We start from the raw sequence: 13,418 nt of genomic DNA on the forward strand, positions 1-13,418 counted from the left end.
AAGATGAGTATTTTTTAAATAACCATGTCCACCCCTTTATGACCACAGTGTACCCAATTTCTGATGCCTGCTTCCAGCAGGGTAACGCACCAAATCCTAATCTCAAATCGTGTCAAACTGTTTTTTAAACATGAGAATGTGTTCACTGTACCAAACGCCCTCCACAGTTAGCATGTCTGTCGACCAGAGCACTTTTAGGATGTGGTGGGATGGTAAAGTCACATCAAGGAGCTTACAAATCCGCAGAAATATGCTATCATGTTCGACCAAAAGCACATCACCCCCGTTGCCATGAAGAATTAAATTAGCTCTGAAATAAAAATTACCATCTAATCTGATGCTAACACGGTGTACCTAATAAAGTGGCCAGTTAATAGTGGTCAGTTAAGTTGTATATTCTCAATTAAATTGAGGTTTTCTAGATTTTCAAAATAATTTTAAACATTGTGTGTGTGTGTGTGCGTGCGTGCGTGCGTGCGTGCATGCGTGCATGCGTGTGTGTGTGTGTGTGTGTGTATATAACACTCTTTAACGTATGATTTCCATCTTTGTGGCCTTGCTGTGGAAATGACACCTTTGGTGCACTCTGCTCTACTAAAGGTTTAAAGTGAGGAAAGAAAATGTTTTTAAAAAATGAAAACCTTATATGTTCAATGGAAATGGTATTAGATAATGCAAAACCTAATAAATAACTGAACTCGTTTGAAACGTCTAATCAGATCCCAAAATGACTCATTAATTAGGTAACTATGCGTTATGAGTAACAGCCTTCCTGACATACAAAAATGACTTCTGCCTATCCACCACAGATGCAGATCAAGGGTCTAGCAGTACAGAAGGTGCTTCTCATTTCCTTTATTTCTGCCCACACACAGGGTCTCACAAGCTTAACTGCAAAGAAAAAGTACAAACAGGAAACTCACACTTTTCAAAGGTGTTGGAGAAAAAAACGATCACTATACTTTAGTTATTATAGCCTCATCATGAATGACAGGTATGCCAAATATAACCATATCATTTTTCTTCTACTAGGTATTGTAATCGATTCCCATGAATGTCCATTTAATTAATAGATCAGTGTTTGTTATTATTCTCAGACACAAGTCCACTACAGCGTCAGGTACACTAAAGACAGAGGAAGATCTTGAATCATAGTGTGTGTGGCTGTAGACCCAGCTCTAATCACCTTTCTCCTACCTCACAGGCAAAGCACAGTGTGCACACTGTGCTTTCAATGAAAACAAATTCTGCTACTAAACTCAGAAACTGTGCATCAAAAACTTGTGCGGTACCTGTGAGGACATGGCACACAGCTAAGAATGAATTAAAGAGAATATCTGATTGATCTGGATGAAACATGATTACAGAGAGACAAAGTGAAGCTTCACCATCACGTCTACATGTGCTTGTAAAGGTGATGCCAAGAACAGGAAGTGGTTACTTGCAGGGGACAAAAAAGCAGTTCATTTAACGATGCATGAAGTTTAAGCACATGACAAATTAAATCATAATGAATATAATATTTAAACAATAATTCAATATAAAATAAAAATTATGCAATATATAAATATTACAAGAAGTGTTCCGAGAGCACAAACCTCCACCAAGGAAGAACAGTTTTTACATTTAAGGGGACAGTACCTTTATGAAAGTTTGACCCCATTTCACTTATATCCCTTATATGTTGTCAGTACAAACAATGATAGCAATAAACAAAGTTTTAAACAGCTCCGAATTGCCTTATTATTACTTTTACCTTCAGGCAATCACAACCTTGAATAAAATTTTGGCATGATATTTTAAACCTTTATAGAGATTTTTCAAATTTTTTTACATGTTGACAATACACACCACACTTGTAAGAATCATCATTAAGTTGACCTTGAAGGCCTTGGTGGACATAAGCCAAATTTTAAAGGATCGTTAACATGACCCCACTCTGCAAGGTTTTTTCTTTCAAGTTATTTTGTTCACAGACAGAATAACAGTCCCTCCCTCGCTCTCCCTCTCTCTCTCTCTCTCACACACACACACACACACACACGCTAAAAAAAAAAATGAACAATCTCCCTGTAACAAGCTTATAATGAAAACTTGGAGGAAAAAACATTAATGAGCTTGAGCTGAGAATACATTATTGTCATAAAGTGAAAACTTTAGGGAAAATTCCTAAGGATTCAAGTTACACTTGGACTTGACTTGTTCTGATTCACAGTTTCATACCATCCCTATTTATTTGGTAGGCCTGCAGTTCATCCTGTCCCTGAAACAACACGTTTAGTTCCCTTCTCGTGTTCTTTAATACAAACCTTCTTCTAATTGGCTGCTTCTTGTAAGCAGAGGGATTTGTTCTATTGGCTATAGTAGCACTGTTGTCCTCCCTCTGATGGTGCTCCCTTTTGTGGATTGTTAATCCATTTAGACATTATCATAGATTGTATTCACCCTCTCCATATACTGACGCCTCTGCTTTTTATTTTTACAACAAATAGTGCCACCCTGTGGTTGAGGAAGAACTGCCTATACAGACAAAAAGAGAAAAATAAAAATCAGTGGAGGTTCTAAGATAGAAAATAAAGGCATAGACATGTGAGTGACGATCTGACCTCTTCTCCTGACTGGGGAGGAAACTGATCCTGGACTGGATCCTGATTCAGTGTCTTCATCACAATTTTTCTGCAGAGAAAAAGCAATAATGAAACACCTCACACTGGGTTAGGAAAAGAAATGCACATCCTACAGTAAGAAACACAAAGCATGCAAAAAACACAAAACATTTGCCAATGTGAGAAATTAAGTAATAATTTTTTAACATCATAAATCTGATAAATACTGTTCAATCACAACATTAAAACTATGTGCCCAGTATAGCTCACGCCTTGTGCCACCAAAATGTCTATGAGCAGGACAAATGCGCGTACTCTGTTATGACAACAGATTAATGTCTTTCTTTGTGTTCTCCAGATTTCCTTTAGCTGTGGCTCAGGTAGGTGCAGGTAGGTCTATTAATTTCCAGGTTATTTGTTTAGTCCTGAGTTCCCTGAATGTCCACATCAGGTCATCATGCACAAAATACCGAAAGCTAAACTGGCGTACAAGCCTCCCTTGGATGGAGTATATCAGATTTTTAAAAAGCATATAATAAATGTGTCTGAGTGCAGTTTGTTGTATAGAAACACTTTTCTCATGTCACTGCCACCAAAGAGTCTTGTGAGAACCCTGCAGAAACTTTAGGCTGCATGTTTTGTTTTGTTTCTTGCATTATTTCTGTTCCTGTTTTATTTTGTACTCATCATTGTCTCTCATTTCTCATCTTTCACTTCCTGCATTCCCGACCTTTGTGGTTTCCTCCCATAATGTGCTCTATACCTGCCTCTGTCTCTCTCCTATGTACTTAGAAACTGTGAGTTCTCCTTGTCCTCTCTGATAATCCTTGAATGTATTCAGCATTCAACAGTGTGGTCTTTCCTGTGGCCTGACTTATATTTTGTTGGATTACTTCCCTCTGTATCAAACCTTGATTTACAACAATAGATTTCAGATATTTGGATATTTGATTCCGAACCTATGGATTCTGAACTCTTTCAGTCTCTGCTCCACAGAAAGATACATCATCAAAAGGCACTGATGGCTGATTTAGTTAATGAACACCAAACTAGGAGCACCACAAACTAGACTCCACTTCTGTCTTTTATCTAATGTGGTGCAACCTTCAAATATATTTCAAAAGCTGAACATATAACTGAGACTAAACAATCTGGTCAACGAAAAAGACAAAATATTACTGTGTGAGATTATTGATCGAATCACTCTAACCAGTCTTAAGCAGTACTGATTATTCAGAACTATCCTAAATTACATTTATGTATTTGTGGTGTGAATAAGGCACGGCGAGTCCACGGGTCACAGGTTTGAGCCATCTTTATTGAGTTGCATCACACCACAACCACACCAACCCCTGAGTCCCCATGTTTTAACACGGCGGGCGTGATCTGCAGATGCCGTGCAAGTGCGTCCGCATGGCACCACAGACCACGCCCACCACAGTATTCATGCTTAGAATGAAGTAGTTAAAAGGTTTTACTCACCCACAGATAAAGACAGCTAGTGTGATGCCACATAGAAGGATTCCAATTGCAGATGGGAGTATGTATAGAAAATACTTTGATGAAATGGAATCTGGATAAAATCAGCAGTGAATTAATTTCAAGTGCTTGTTTGACCTTTACTAGCAGCTATTAGCTCTGCTTTCTGTCCTACCTACCTCTGGGGTCCTCAGACACAGTTAAATTCCATGTAATGCTGTTTACACCACTTCTGTCTGTTATGTAGCATGTATAAAGTCCTCCATCTTCAGGCTGAGCACTAAAAATAATTAGCTTTGCAGGTAACTCACGATTTATTTTCAGTTTATGGAAAGAGAAATTTGAATGGGTGCTATTCAGCACAATGGAATATTGAAAAACAGATCTGCCGTTGGTCCAGGTGATTAGGGTTGTATTATTCTGTCTTGTGTTGCAGATCAGCGTCACTGAGTCTCCTCTGGACACCAGCAAAGCTCTGTGGTCGTCTTTAGCGATTCCTATAGTTTAAAGGAGTTAATTAATATAAGTCATCAGTAATGACAAATTTCGATAATAGGATGAACATAAATATGTCTGTACCTGCAAAGACATGCCACATCACTAATAGCGGAATGAGAAGTGCTCCTTGGTTCAGTCTAAACATCATGACCATCAGACAGAGAAAGAGAGCTGAACTTCACAATCAGCTATATTTGTATCTGAGAAGGAGCAGCAGAAAAAAAGGAAGCAGTTAGTTACTGTATTGCTAAGAACTGTCTGCATGCTATTTTCACATGAGACCAGGTACGAGGAGGAACCCAGGACCCCTGCACCAACGTCGGGTCTTACAGTGTCCAAGGATTTCATCATTCATACCTAATGGCAGTCAGGGTGTCACCTTCTAGCCTGTATAGGTCTATACTTCCCATCCATGGACACGACTCCCTAGACCATCACTGACCCACCACCACACCGATGATGCTCCACAGCTTCTCCAGACCCTTTCATGTCTGTAACATGTGCTTAGGATCATCCTGCTCTAATCTGTGGAAAGCACAGGGCACCACTGGTGGACCTGCCAATTATGGTCTTCTATGGCAAATGCCAGTCAGGCTCCACAATACCAGGCAGTGAGCACAAGGCCTATTAGAGGATGTCAGCCCCTCAGGCCACACTCATGAAGCTTCTGATTGTTCAGCCAGAGACATTCACACCAGTGGTGTAGAGGTCATTTTGTAGGGATCCTGCACTGCTTGGTGCTCTTTATGTTTAGTTATTTTATTTTTTTTGAGGAGTGTATATAATGATTCCCTTCAGCAAAAAATTGTAACAATTAAATTGAGCTTAAGTATAATTAAGTGTTCTCACTTAGTTTTCCCTTCACTAAATAAATGTATCTGTGTGGAAGATGCTCCAAATGTTATATTATATAACCTATCAAGCTAATGGGGCGGTCGTGGCTCAAGAATTGGCAGTTCACCTTGTAATCGGGAGGTTGCCAGTTCGAGCCCCGGCTCAGACAGTCTCGGTCGTTGTGTCCTTGGGCAAGACACTTCACCCGTTGCCTACTGGTGGTGGTCAGAGGGCCCGGTGGCGCCAGTGTCCAGCAGCCTCGCCTCTGTCAGTGCACCCCAGGGCAGCTGTGGCTACAGTGTAGCTTGCCATCACCATCACCAGTGTGTGAATGGGTGAATGACTGAATGTAGTGTAAAGCACTTTGGGGTCCTTAGGGACTAAGTAAAGTGCTATACAAATACCGGCCATTTACCAACGAACATTTAAACTATGCACAAGTTTAATATTGGTCTTGGGGTTCTAAATGCAGACGTCACATGTTGCATAATTCTGATGGAAGAAATTATGACGAGCGTGTCAAGCATGTGCAATTTCCTTCTTTGCAGCTTTGATGTGTGAAATGACATATTATAGTAAACTTTGCTCTACTGCAGACTGAAGGTAAGCAAGGCAAAGTTCAGGGCAATCGGGTTTAGATAGATCACATAATGATCCATTAATTAGGAATGATGATTTGTGAGTCCTTTTAACTTTTCCATTCCAGGATCAACCCTGAATGCAATGTAGATAAAGAGTTTAGCATCACTACCCAAGAAGCTTTTCAATTCCTTTATTTCTGCCCACACACAGGGTCTTACAACCTTAATTACAAAGAGAGAGCATGAACAGGACACAGTGTGTGTGTGTGTGTGTGTGTGTGTGTGTGTGTGTGTGTGATTGAAGACGTATTGTAGGCAGTACATGACTGATGGAATACTCATTGCTTGGTTGCATGGATGCCCTCCAGTCTGTGCTATACTGCGCATGCGTGCTCTTCCCGCATTACTTTATTTGTGTACGTGCTGGGCCTGTTTGTCCAAAATGCTGTATTAATGAATGCAGCCTATGGTTAACAGCTAGGCTGAATTCAACCAGAGCACTTACAACCAGAGCACCCAGTCATATGCGCCAAAATGAGAGCAGGTTCAGCTTGAAAACAGGGAAATATAGCATTACGTTTTGCCAAGAAATATGCAAATGATTTATTCTCATCTAATTTTTTCCTCATTAAGTTCAGCAAACCATCCCCAAACTATCCATCTTTGAACCATGATTACCTGTTTTGCATTGTTTATCCCTCCCCGCTTTCCCTCTCATATTTGCAACTGTGAAAAAAGAACAATATTGTGCATACTTTAGTGAAACACAAGTCCTTAAGAACAATCATCTGTAGCCCTCTAGCATGCACACATAGAGATCTACTACAGGAAGCCCTTAACCATTAACCACATACTTTAAAGCACACATATAAACATGCACATGTACCAAACACCTTTCCATCACTTCAGAGGACTTCACAGTGAGGTACATTTATTTTCCGGAAGCATATTTAAATTTTTGTTCCCCACATGTTTCACATACACACACCCCTGCACACATAAGAGCTGCCTATGACTCACGCTTACATTGGACTGATACAGGCCGCGGAGGAAGAGATGATAGAAAAACTGTGATTAAAGAAAACTCCAGGAGCCAAAAATAAAGGAAATAATTAAATGTGTGTCTGTGAGTGTGTGATTCTCAATGACTGTGACTAGTTTCTGACCCTTTCAGGCATTGATGGATGTTTGTGAATATTCGAGATGCCTCTTGGAAAGCCCCTGGCAGAAATAGGGAGACATCAGAAGAGAAAATACCTCAGTTCTCTGTTCTGAGCACAGCTTGATCCTCTCACATGTCCATGCACAGTGAATGAATTTAAGTCTTCTGTAGAAGAAGATGGTTTTTATAATAATAGCTCGGAAGGAAAGAGCTGTTGTTGTTGGTTAGCTTCTCTCAGCTGCTTGCAGAACATGCTGTAAAAGTCTTATTTTTCCCACCACACATCTCTTTTGGTGTAAATATGTACGTTTGTGCGTGTTTGTAGTACAACTGATAAAACCTGTATCAGCTTTTGCAGAATTTATCAATCAAGCACTTCTGGGAAACTATATTTTTGCATTTTTTCAAATGATAGCTTTTTTTATGTTGCTGTTTTCACAGTCTTGCCTTCTAGAAAGCGATTGCGAACCTCCAATGTGGTTAGCGCTCAGGTAAGATTATGGTTTCAGGTAAATAACTGTACAAAGTGCTGTTCCTGTTCAATACCAGAAAGCCTGGCTGTGATAGCCTCAACACAAAAGTGCAGTTTTGCATGGAAAAAATGTTCCCAGTGACTGAGAACCTTCACAGACATATTCCCAGTGAGTGATCTAGCTAGCATTGCACTTTTAGAACCTCATTTTATTTATGATGCACAGTTCAAAAGGAGTTAAATTATGGGTTTTCTATTCTGCTTTCTTCTATTTGTCAAACCCATGCATGCTCATGCACTAAAGTAACCACAATGCATGATGACTGATAGCACTGCTGTAGCCACATAGCGTCAGAGATGGTGTTCTCACTCCCTGCTAACCTCACACACAAAGATTTTCATCTTCACATTTTCAAACCTGCCTTCAGCCCAGTCTGACACTGACTCAGCTGATCACCTGAGGCCCTTTATGTTATGTTCCCCCTAACTTTCAGTGCTGGACAGCAAATTCTCTCTTTCCTTCCCTCTGTCTGATTTTCTTTCATGCTTTTCTGTTTCTCTACCCTAGCCAGTGTGCATTTTCTTGCAAGGGGATAGGTTCTGCCAGGATTGCCAGCTCTCTTAACGGGCATTCCCACTGGTTCTCCACCTGACACACCTGCTGTTGAGCATCTTGATCGACAGCAGGTGTTGATAATCTCCACTTAAGGTCTGGTTTATTCACCCACTGTTCACTAGATTGCTGCAGCAGTACATGCAGTATCACAATCAGGCTCACGCCTGTTCCTAGCTCTGTTTATCTGGGTATTTACCTTGGCTTTTCCTGTTCCCTAGGACCCCCTGTTGTATCAGTAAGGCTTGGTTCTGGAAATAAACTCACCTGGAAACCATGCTCATTGTAGGAAATCAAAATGTCCTGCCTTGAAAAATCTATTCACAGGGGGCCTCCAACTCCAGGACTCGAGGGCCGGTGTCCTGCAGGTTTTAGATGTGTCTTTGGTCCAACACAGCTGATTCAAATGGCTAATTGACCTCCTCAACATGTCCTGAAGTTCTCCAGAGGCCTTGCAACGAACCAATCATGTGACTCAGGTGTATTGACCCACGGTTATATCTAAAACCTTCAGGACATCGGCCTGGAGTTGGAGACCCCTGTTCTATTCTTTAAAAATGTTAGCAAATAAACAAGGATATTTACCAACAAAATGGAAAAATATGATGTCTGTATGTGATCTTTTCTCTGGTCTTGATCCAGCCAAATTTCCTGACCAACAAAAGGGATGGAGCCCAACCGGGCAGAGCATAAAGCATAACTTGGTATGCCTAATCCAGCCTTGGATGCCCCCAAGCCTCCTTGGTAACAATGAGATGCAACCCTAAAGAGTCTCATTTGGATGTGCTCTTTTTCTAAATTCCTTCGTGTGTTGCAAAATTCTAACACATACTTGCACAAATTGCATCAGAAACAAATGTGTTGTTATTATGGCTGGTTCTTTCTCTTTGTGTGGTTGAGCTTCAGCATCTCACGAATAACATCTCACTTCTAAATGGTAAAAATGTGTAATACCAAAGCACAAGCAAACAAACTGCTGTGAATCTGATTAATGTGCCACTGCTTTAGTGGCTTTGTATTCACACTTGGGTAGAAGGGTGATTTCTGAGCTTTGAGCTTGAGCTTGCAAAGAGATTTGAGAGATTTGCAACTGGCAAAAACTGTCAGAGTTAAGAATGAGGACAAGTGGGCAGGAAACATTCAACAAGTCATATCAAAAGTGCACCTTTATCATTGAGCTGTACTGAAATGAATGTTCATAGAGGTCTGCATGACAAAAACTAAAGGTCATTTTTCTGTTGAGGAATTCAAATTGCATTTTTCCCCAAATGCTATGTGGAAAACAAGGCTGTTCATTTTAATGAAGTTTTAATGTGACATTAAGTTGCACACTCACCAACCACTTTATAAGCTACATTTTGCTAACACCGGGTTGGACTCCCTCCTGCCCACAGAGCTGCTTTAATGCTTCATGGCACAGGTAGCCTTTGGCATTTAAATGATGCTCAGTTAGTCCCAAAGAGTGGCACAAAAATATTCCCCACGCCATGACACCACCACCAGCCTGAACTGTTACAAGCAGGGGTGCACATAAGTGGTCCGCAGGTGCGCATTCGCTGTCAAAATAAAAGATGCGCACCAGAGAAGAAGTTGCAATGCGCGTTTGCGTACATAAGATTTTCTGGAGGTGGACAGACATTTGTTTAGAACTCTTAAAGATGTCGAAGAAGCAAGCTCCTTTAAGCAATTACTTTGGTGTTCCTCCACCTCCAAAGAAATGTCAGAAGGAGTCCGAACCGCAAAAGAAGCGCGTATTCTCGGAATAGTGGTTGCAGGAGGTGAGCTGGCTTCAAACAAATGATGAACGCACAGAGATGTGGTGCAGAATATGTCGTGAAAATCCGCTCTAGCGGACAAAAACAGTGCCTTTTATATATACGCAAACGTGCGTTGCAACTTCTTATCTGGTGCGCATCTTTTATTTCGACAGCGAATGCGCACCTGCGGACCACTTATGTGTACCCCTGGTTACAAGAGAGGATGGATCCATGCTTCATGTTGTTTACAGCAAATTCTCACCCTAGTTACTGTTGCTGTCCTATTAGCTTGAAGCCATCCGGCCATTCTCCTCTGACCTTTGACCTCAATAAAGCATTTTACTAAAAGATGCTTTATTCAGACCATTCTCTGTTAACCTTAGAATGTGGGGAAAATCCCAGTGACTCAGTAGTTTCGGAAACACTTAGACCAGCCCATCTGTCACCAACAGCCATGCTACAAGTTTCTTATCTTCTTGTTTTTAACATGTTTCCATTGACAAATGCGCTGTGTTGCTGCCACATGATTGATTGATTGGCTGACTCACTGATAGAACAGCTCTACCTAAAAACAATTGCTGCATGTTATCCGGCTTGTGTGAAATGTTTTGACACAGTAAGCCTAATAACTCATCAAGTCTGTAATCAGTCGCAAAATTTATTACTGCACATGAGGAGATGGTACTGTTTTATGTTAAGTATATCAGTGTGTTGTTGGATGACAGAAAACCCTCTTCATGAGATATATGCGTGTGTCATTTTGATCTACAAAGATTTTAGTACGAGACAATTTTAACACATACTCGAGACAAAACAGTTTTGCAATACAGTTGTGCGGTTTGCCTTTGTGCTTTGTGTTTGGCATTTTGACAAAATGAGTCACAACTGGGCCCCTTTTGTTGCTGTCTTTTTTCTAAACTCAACAACACACCACTTCAGGGGAAAAAAATGGGGCAGCGTTTCTTGTTTTGGAATCGAAACAACAAAAGTCTGCGATGATGGCTTAAAGCCATTTCCTGTTTCACTCACTGGTGTCACAGCAAGACTGTTGAGCCAAGTTTGAAAAGACGTAAGAGGAGACCGAAATCACAAGGGAATGTTTTATCAAAGGACATTCAAGATGAAGACTTTATAAACTATGGACTGCTTTAAAATTCTTAGCACCGCCGAACCCGAGCAACAATATTTAATTGTTTATAAGCCTCTTAAAGATTATTTCCTCGTCAGCTCTGCGTGGTCCTTTGAAAGGGTGTGTGCAGCTCTCAGTGTGCATGCAGACCTCTGCATAATGCAGCCCATCTCCTCAGTCCTAATTCAATCTAACATGCTTTCAGGGTTCAAATGGACATTTCAATGTCATTACATCTTAAAAGCATATCCAGAAATATATTATGTGAATGCCCCTTTGTTAAAATGTCCCCTCTATTCTCTCCTTTTTCCATGCTTTCAAACACAGTTTAAACTTCAGGCAAGGACACTGCTGACTACTAGTATAAGCAGAGGAAATGACATCAATCTGCCTTCAGTTCCATCCATGTTAAATTTAAGTACAAATAGCTGCATTTTTCTGAAAAAGAAGAAAAAAAAACATTGGGGGGTTTTTTTGTTCGTTTGTTTTCTGTTGTTGTGTTTTGAGCCTCGGGGCTACAGTGGGCAAAGATTCAGGAAATCGGTGTACGCAACTGTGCTAAACTATATTGAGAATAAAATATTCTCTTAGTCTTTGATTCTTCTCTTTTAGGCTTTCACAATTGGTAAAATCACCCACAGACACTGAGAGCTGCAGAGCTTTGAGGCAGAAAATGAAGAAAATCTTATCTATAAAGGGAATGTTGCAAATGGTGTGCACACATACAGCGGGTCCTCTAACACCAGCTATGTGAAACACTTCACAGCATGTTTTTAATTTACTATTCTGCACAAGAAAAGGAGGCTCGGTGCTCTGTATCTGCTCAGTGACACTTTAGCAGGTGAGTCTTGGGGCTGAAACACCAAATCTGCATTTAGTGGTCATCTCATTCTACCACTTAATCCACCATAGCAGCACATTTCTATTTCCTGAAATGTGTTTTGTTGTTTTGTGTTATGTTTTATTGCACATTGTGTTCTTTGGTTTTCTTGCTGTGGCTTTGGTTTGTCATTGCAAGGCTCGTTCTCACTCCCACGTGTTGCATTGCAATATATTCAATGATGTGCTTTGCACTTCTCTCACTGAAAATGCCGTATTAAGATTGTCTGTGCTGCATTGTTGCTTTGTTTAACACATTAAGTTTAGTTAGACAACTCCCAATGGGAAGCATAAAGAGAAAAAAAAACATTTTTCCTCTTCTCTCACAGTATCCTGCATGGCAACAAAACAGGGAGGCGAACAAAGGTCAGTGTATAAGCGATACAATATGGAAAAATACAGAATATCTCCCAACAGTGTTACAAAAAGGGTCAAGTAGGGGCATCAAACTAACTTTGGCAAACACAAGGAAAATGTTTTTTCATGAATTTTAACACCAGTGCTAGCCCAAACACAAGGCCCAGTGCATGTGCACACTTTCACACACAGTAATACAAAACGCCTCGGGGTGTCAAATAAACACAGAATCTATTTAAATAGGTAGAATTACTCAGAGGAGATGAAGTTATATATAATTGATGGGTTGCATTTGAAAAACATTCTTCATTCGCTCTTTTGTGTTCAAAATTCAGTGTGCCGCTGCGTTCAGAGCTCAGACTGTCCTTCTTAATCACTCTTTAATTACTCCTCAGTGGAGCGTGCACACCATTGATGGTTTGTAATCCTGAAATATTGAAATCATGAAAGAAATAAGAACATTAATCTTTCAGTACGTGAGATCCAACAAAGGTCTTTCTGCAGAGGACTTTTATGAACCTAAGCTCTGATCGAAGGACGCGATGCTAAATGATGTAAAAGCCTATTCAAAACTGAAAAAGAAATCTTTTTTTTTTTAATTAATGCCACTAAGAGCACAAAGTCTGATCTCCTTATGCGCTTGTTCATACTATTAATATGTGCATAAATGAATGGGTTCTTATCAAATCAAATCTGAATTCTTTTTAAAAGAAGGCCATCCTCTCATTAAAAATGACTACATATAAATTTATTACCCAACAGTTTTGTTTCATTGTGTCAGCGCCCTCCAGTGACCATTTGAATGCATGTGGAAAACTGAGACTATTCAATCACAAACAGTATAAGGAGCGTGGAAAGAAAAGCATCTGGACTTCTTTAAGTTTCCTTGAAGAGGTTTCACCTCTCATCCGAGAAGCTTCTTCAGTTCTATGAGCAACCGGTGGAAAGTCCCAGATTTTAAGCCCTATGGGAGTGTTCCCACTGGGGACACAAACACTACTTAAGGAGGAGGCTGGAGGGGATGGATGGTGTGACAAAACATTGAACTTCA

At 40.3% G+C, this 13,418-nt stretch overlaps 1 protein-coding gene across 2 annotated transcripts; it reads right to left on the reverse strand.

Annotated features, from left to right (window-relative positions):
* Positions 1–1,610: 1,610 nt before the first annotated feature.
* LOC102077155 (uncharacterized) lies at positions 1,611–8,618 on the reverse strand. Of its 2 annotated transcripts, XM_005457875.4 has the most exons (7): positions 8,513–8,618; positions 6,677–6,724; positions 4,665–4,783; positions 4,265–4,582; positions 4,089–4,179; positions 2,607–2,676; positions 1,611–2,520 (listed from the first exon to the last, which is right to left on the reverse strand). In XM_005457875.4, the coding sequence occupies exons 3-7, from the start codon at positions 4,735–4,737 to the stop codon at positions 2,419–2,421; spliced, it is 654 nt and encodes a 217-aa protein (XP_005457932.1). In that variant the 5' UTR covers positions 4,738–4,783; positions 6,677–6,724; positions 8,513–8,618; the 3' UTR covers positions 1,611–2,418. The 2 variants fall into 2 exon arrangements, with proteins under 2 accessions (XP_005457932.1, XP_005457933.1); XM_005457876.4 differs by lacking the exon at positions 6,677–6,724.
* Between the last annotated feature and the right edge of the window lie 4,800 nt (positions 8,619–13,418).

The sequence above is a fragment of the Oreochromis niloticus genome, linkage group LG16 (genome assembly GCF_001858045.2).
Source record: "Oreochromis niloticus isolate F11D_XX linkage group LG16, O_niloticus_UMD_NMBU, whole genome shotgun sequence".
Classification (NCBI taxonomy): domain Eukaryota; kingdom Metazoa; phylum Chordata; class Actinopteri; order Cichliformes; family Cichlidae; genus Oreochromis; species Oreochromis niloticus.

Excerpts from the sequence above, each read along its gene's own strand:
- LOC102077155 (XM_005457876.4), bottom strand. The coding sequence starts at position 4,737 with ATGGTCATGATGTTTAGACTGAACCAAGGAGCACTTCTCATTCCGCTA. Across the intron at positions 4,583-4,664 it reads GATGTGGCATGTCTTTGCAG|GAATCGCTAAAGACGACCAC; the intron begins GTACAGACATAT and ends TTTAAACTATAG. Across the intron at positions 2,521-2,606 it reads CTCCCCAGTCAGGAGAAGAG|GCAGTTCTTCCTCAACCACA; the intron begins GTCAGATCGTCA and ends TTGTCTGTATAG.